The sequence below is a fragment of the Rhinichthys klamathensis genome, unplaced genomic scaffold, assembly GCF_029890125.1.
Source record: "Rhinichthys klamathensis goyatoka isolate OS25496 unplaced genomic scaffold, OSU_Roscu_1.1 h1tg000150l_1, whole genome shotgun sequence".
Classification (NCBI taxonomy): Eukaryota; Metazoa; Chordata; class Actinopteri; order Cypriniformes; family Leuciscidae; genus Rhinichthys; species Rhinichthys klamathensis.
In genome coordinates, this window is record NW_026606685.1 from 637,898 (window position 1) to 643,434 (window position 5,537).

The 5,537-nt window shown below is 49.4% G+C and overlaps 1 protein-coding gene across 1 annotated transcript; it reads left to right on the top strand.

Annotated features, from left to right (window-relative positions):
* Window positions 1–4,328: 4,328 nt before the first annotated feature.
* Window positions 4,329–5,077, top strand: LOC130090716 (uncharacterized). The gene is made up of 2 exons (XM_056258229.1): window positions 4,329–4,944; window positions 5,067–5,077. Exons 1-2 carry the CDS (start codon window positions 4,329–4,331, stop codon window positions 5,075–5,077), a joined length of 627 nt encoding a protein of 208 aa, XP_056114204.1.
* Window positions 5,078–5,537: the final 460 nt, after the last annotated feature.

Here is a 5,537-nt window from a genome sequence, read left to right on the forward strand (position 1 = left end):
CCATCAGGTGGCAGAATGGAGAAAAAAAACCTTGGGAGAACCCAGGCTCAGTCGGGGGGCCAGTTCTCCTCTGGCCAATGAACGAACAGTGTATGATTATGATTCAGGCAGCATTATAGGTCAGAAGTCAGATTGGTTTGGAACAATCAGAATATTATCCAGTTCCATCTGGTTGAAGATCGGAGTCACACCGGTATGGAGATGGGTTTGTTGAGGATCAGAGCCGATGGCTGTCGTGTCGATGAGGCCTTCACAGGGGAGAGTCTAGTTGACACAATCTCTGCTGACACTTCAGGGATGCGTTGTGGTCGTGTCTAGGTGCAGGTCCTCCAGCTGGTCTGAATACGGCCCTGATCCGGCTGACTAAATCATGCGTTGTGGTCGTGTCTAGGTGCAGGCCCTCCATCTGGTCTGGATACGGCCCTGATCCGGCTGACTAAATCATGCGTTGTGGTCGTGTCTAGGTGCAGGTCCTCCATCTGGTCTGGATACGGCCCTGATCCGGCTGACTAAATCATGCGTTGTGGTCGTGTCTAGGTGCAGGTCCTCTATCTGGTCTGAATACGGCCCTGATCCGGCTGACTAAATCATGCGTTGTGGTCGTGTCTAGGTGCAGGTCCTCCATCTGGTCTGGATACGGCCCTGATCCGGCTGACTAAATCATGCGTTGTGATCGTGTCTAGGCGCAGGTCCACCATCTGATCTGGATATGGCCTGGATCCAGCTGAATACAGTAAACTTTGGAATAAGTTTGGAACATTAGCGTAGATGCAATTCTTCTGATGTTGTAATGAGTACATTTGGTTGTTATAGGAAGTGTTCCCGGTTCCGGCTGACCTAATTTATGCAGCCTAATAATCATTTAACTGATTTGAATATAGGAATGTATAATTTTCTATGCACTGTAAAAAATTCACCCGTATATTTACAGTAAAGAACTGGCAGCTGTGGTTCCAGCCCTTTACCGTAATTGTACGGTTTCAACAATGCTGTAATTTTACAGTAAAGTACTGGCAGCTGTGGTTCCAGCCCTTTACCGTAATTTTACGGTTTCAACAATGCTGTAATTTTACAGTAAAGTACTGGCAGCTGTGGTTCCAGCCCTTTACCGTAATTTTACGGTTTCAACAATGCTGTAATTTCACAGTAAAGTACTGGCAGCTGTGGTTCCAGCCCTTTACCGTAATTTTACAGTTTTTAATTTTAAGGCTGTGCTGTAATTTCACAAAGTACTGGCAGCATAAAGTTAGAATATAAATACTGTTTTTTATTTACTCTATTGTCTGATATCTATTAACATCCCTATATGAAGCATAATGTATACAGACATTCCAAACAGACTTTTTACTCAATGGAAAAAATAAAGACAAAATAGATTATGTATTAGTACATTGTTTGCCATTTATTTAAAATAAGTAACAGGTTTTAACAATACATTAACAGTATTTAAGGAAAAAAAAGTCACAGAAAATACATTTTAAAATTCAATGAGAGGAACCAGTAGGCAAACACAGAAACATTACAAAGAGGCAAAAAAAAAAAAAAAAAACCCCGAACAAACAAAACACTAAAACCAGCCAAAATGTCACATCAGCAACCAGGCCAGAGATTAAGTCTGGGTCTGAGAGGAAAACATTGAGAACCAATGGATGAAAAATCCTTGATAGAGAAAAAAAAAAAAAAAAAGACACTGCCAAAATATCCCAAACCTGCTTTTGAATGATCTGGCCTGAGAGGAAGTCCAGATCTGAGAGGACATAATCACATGAACCAATGGGTGAAGAAATGTAGGAAGAGGCAAAAAACAGCCAATACGTCCCACATCAGCTTTTGACAGATCTGGTCTGAGAGGAAATCCAGGTCTGAGAGTAAAGAAAATCAAGAAAATCTTAGTGCTAAAATAAAGCACATTGCAAAAAGTGATCACATACTCTGCAAAAAGTGATCACATACTCTGCAAACACTTTTAAGTCTGAAGCCAAACGATAGATGTGTGTAATAAAAATATTAATCGTTTTAACTCATTTTATTTTTGTGTAAGAAAAACAAAAATAAAATAAATACTAAATGAACTATAAATCATTACTTACGATCTACTGCCATAAGAGTGTTCACCAGGGGCATGGTGACGTGACAGAGAATTGTGAAGCTCATGTGTCGGTCATCCTTGCTTCTGTGTTACTTCTGGAATATCAAATGCAAAAATGGTAACGTTACTGCATGATTGTGCACAAAGTTTGCAAGTAAGTTATACATGGCGTGAAACTCACCAAATATTAGGGCAAACTGTCTCAGTAAAACATTTACATCAAGTGAAGGATTCCTAGGAAAAAAGAAGAAAATAATTATTTCGAAATCTTTAACCAAGCAAAGAAAATCGATGTCAGAGTGCGGAGAACTGTCATGATTCTGCCATCTTGTCTTTGATTTCACTGGTCTTGTGGCAGGATCATGGCAGACCCATGTTTTATGTACAAGCGCATGGTCTGTTATTTGGACCATGTGCTTGTGTTGTCTCGTTACCCCGCCCCCTTGTTATCCTCGTCTTGTGATTTATTGTGTAGTCAGTTTCACCTGTCCTCGTCATTAGTGTTCCCTATTTAATCCTCTTGTATCTGCTGTCTTTTGTCGGTTCATTGTGATTGTTACTTGAGTGTTAATCCTTGGTCAGAGTCTGTGAGTATCTTGTCAAGAGTTTTAGTCCTGTTGCGCTATTGCCTGTAAAGGTTATTTGTGTTCTAATAGTTTTCTGTCTCAGTCTAGTTAGTCTTCATAGTCCTGTCTTGTTTTGCCCCCTCGTGGGTTTTGTTTTCCTGTTTTTTGTATTAATAAATCCTGTGTTCATTGCATCTGCTGTCTGCGCTTGGGTTCACCTTCCTCCACATAACAGAATGAACCGACCAAAACCGAACCCAGCAGACGTGCAGTCCTTGTCTGCTTGTCTTCAGCCTTCCGACCCGGAACTGTGGTGGCGCTCGGCTATCGCCGACAGTTCCAAAGGCAAGCTTCCATTCCCCCCCCAGGGTGAGTTGACCCTGAGGAGGTACGCACAGGTCGTTAAGGAGAGGAGGTTCTTCCTGCCGGAGACCCTGGTCAACCGCTACCTCGTCGCGGGTCTCAAAGTCCTCCCTCCCCTTGCTGAACGAGAGAGTTTGGTCCGCCGTCCGTTTCACAACATGGTGGACTGCTTGTTTCGGAAGGAGCAGCCGGGTCCCCCTGTGTCTTCACCTCCTGCCACACTTCCAGTCATCCCTGAGGGTCGCATGTTAGCCGTCGTGACGCATGAGGACCAAGCTTCTTCCACCCTGACTCCCGATCCACCACCCGTGTCCGTCAGCCCCCGTGGAAAGCGAGGAAGACGTTTGTCGTGGGAGTCAGCGTCGGAGTCGTCCTCCACGGAATCCCCCTTGTCTGTGGTGGTCTCCCCAGTACCTGCTTCGTCTCCCTCTATGCCCCCTTTACCGGTCTCAAGCCTGGCTACGGACTCAGCTCCTCGACCCAGGAGGAAGAGGAGGAGAAAGGGAGCCTCTTGTCCTCCGTCTCTGTCTTCCCATGAGCCCGCTCCAGCAAGCGCCGTCCATGAGCCCGCCTCAGCAAGCGCCGTCCATGAGCCCGCCTCAGCAAGCGCCGTCCATGAGCCCGCCTCAGCAAGCGCCGTCCATGAGCCCGCCTCAGCAAGCGCCGTCCCAGAGCCCGCCTCAGCAAGCGCCTACCCAGAGCCCGCCTCAGCAAGCGCCGTCCCAGAGCCCGCCTCAGCAAGCGCCGTCCCAGAGCCCGCCTCAGCAAGCGCCGTCCCAGAGCCCGCCTCAGCAAGCGCCGTCCCAGAGCCCGCCTCAGCAAGCGCCGTCCCAGAGCCCGCCTCAGCAAGCGCCGTCCCAGAGCCCGCCTCAGCAAGCGCCGTCCCAGAGCCCGCCTCAGCAAGCGCCGTCCCAGAGCCCGCCTCAGCAAGCGCCGTCCCAGAGCCCGCCTCAGCAAGCGCCGTCCCAGAGCCCGCCTCAGCAAGCGCCGTCCCAGAGCCCGCCTCAGCAAGCGCCGTCCCAGAGCCCGCCTCAGCAAGCGCCGTCCCAGAGCCCGCCTCAGCAAGCGCCGTCCCAGAGCCCGCCTCAGCAAGCGCCGTCCCAGAGCCCGCCTCAGCAAGCGCCGTCCCAGAGCCCGCCTCAGCAAGCGCCGTCCCAGAGCCCGCCTCAGCAAGCGCCGTCCCAGAGCCCGCCTCAGCAAGCGCCGTCCCAGAGCCCGCCTCAGCAAGCGCCGTCCCAGAGCCCGCTGAGAAAGTTGGGGCCGATCTAGCCGCTAAGGAGGTTCTGCGAGCAGTTTCAGCTCGTCAGGAGATGCCCGTCATCATTGCGGCCAAGACCCTTTCCGATTACCTGTCTCGTCTCGTCGCTATTCTCGAACCCCCTGTCTGTCCTGCCTTGTCCTCAGCTCCCAAGCCTGTCTCTGTGAACGCTGCACCTGATCCTATCCCTGTGAGCGCTGCACCCGAGCCTGCCGCTGTTATTGCTGCACCCTGTCCTGCCCCTTTGCCTGCTATGTCTCACGTCAGGAGTCCCGGTTCCGCATCCTCTGTGTCCTCGTCTGAATCTGTTGCTGCTAATTCCCGGTCTGTTTCCCCGTTTGTCCCTGTCTCCACCAGCCCCCGGACTGTTTCCCCATCTGTCCCCGTTTCCACTAGTCCCCGGACTGTTTCCCCGTTTGTCCCTGTCTCCACTAGTCCCCGGACTGTTTCACCGTTCGTTCCTGTCTCCACTTGTCCCCGGACTGTTTCCCCTGTCACCATTAAACCCCGGACTGTTTCTCCCAAGACTTCAACTCATGTGTCCCCGTCCAAGCCTGCCCGGAGTTCTCATCCTCAGCCCTCCTCCCGTGGACCCAAGACCCCCAGTCCTCCCATCCACCCTGGACCTCCCCCCATGAACTCTGTGTTTCCTCCACCTCCTTTGCCTTGTATGTTGTTTTTGATTTTTCACCCGAACCCTGTTATTGTTTATTCCTGTTTGCCATTGTTAGTTTTTTCCATGTTTTGTTGGTGTTTATCTATGTCACAGTCTGTCTTGTCTTGTGTTTAGTTTCCCCTTGAGGAGCGTCTGGAAGCCGCTCCTTAAGGTGGGGGTTCTGTCATGATTCTGCCATCTTGTCTTTGATTTCACTGGTCTTGTGGCAGGATCATGGCAGACCCATGTTTTATGTACAAGCGCATGGTCTGTTATTTGGACCATGTGCTTGTGTTGTCTCGTTACCCCGCCCCCTTGTTATCCTCGTCTTGTGATTTATTGTGTAGTCAGTTTCACCTGTCCTCGTCATTAGTGTTCCCTATTTAATCCTCTTGTATCTGCTGTCTTTTGTCGGTTCATTGTGATTGTTACTTGAGTGTTAATCCTTGGTCAGAGTCTGTGAGTATCTTGTCAAGAGTTTTAGTCCTGTTGCGCTATTGCCTGTAAAGGTTATTTGTGTTCTTATAGTTTTCTGTCTCAGTCTAGTTAGTCTTCATAGTCCTGTCTTGTTTTGCCCCCTCGTGGGTTTTGTTTTCCTGTTTTTTG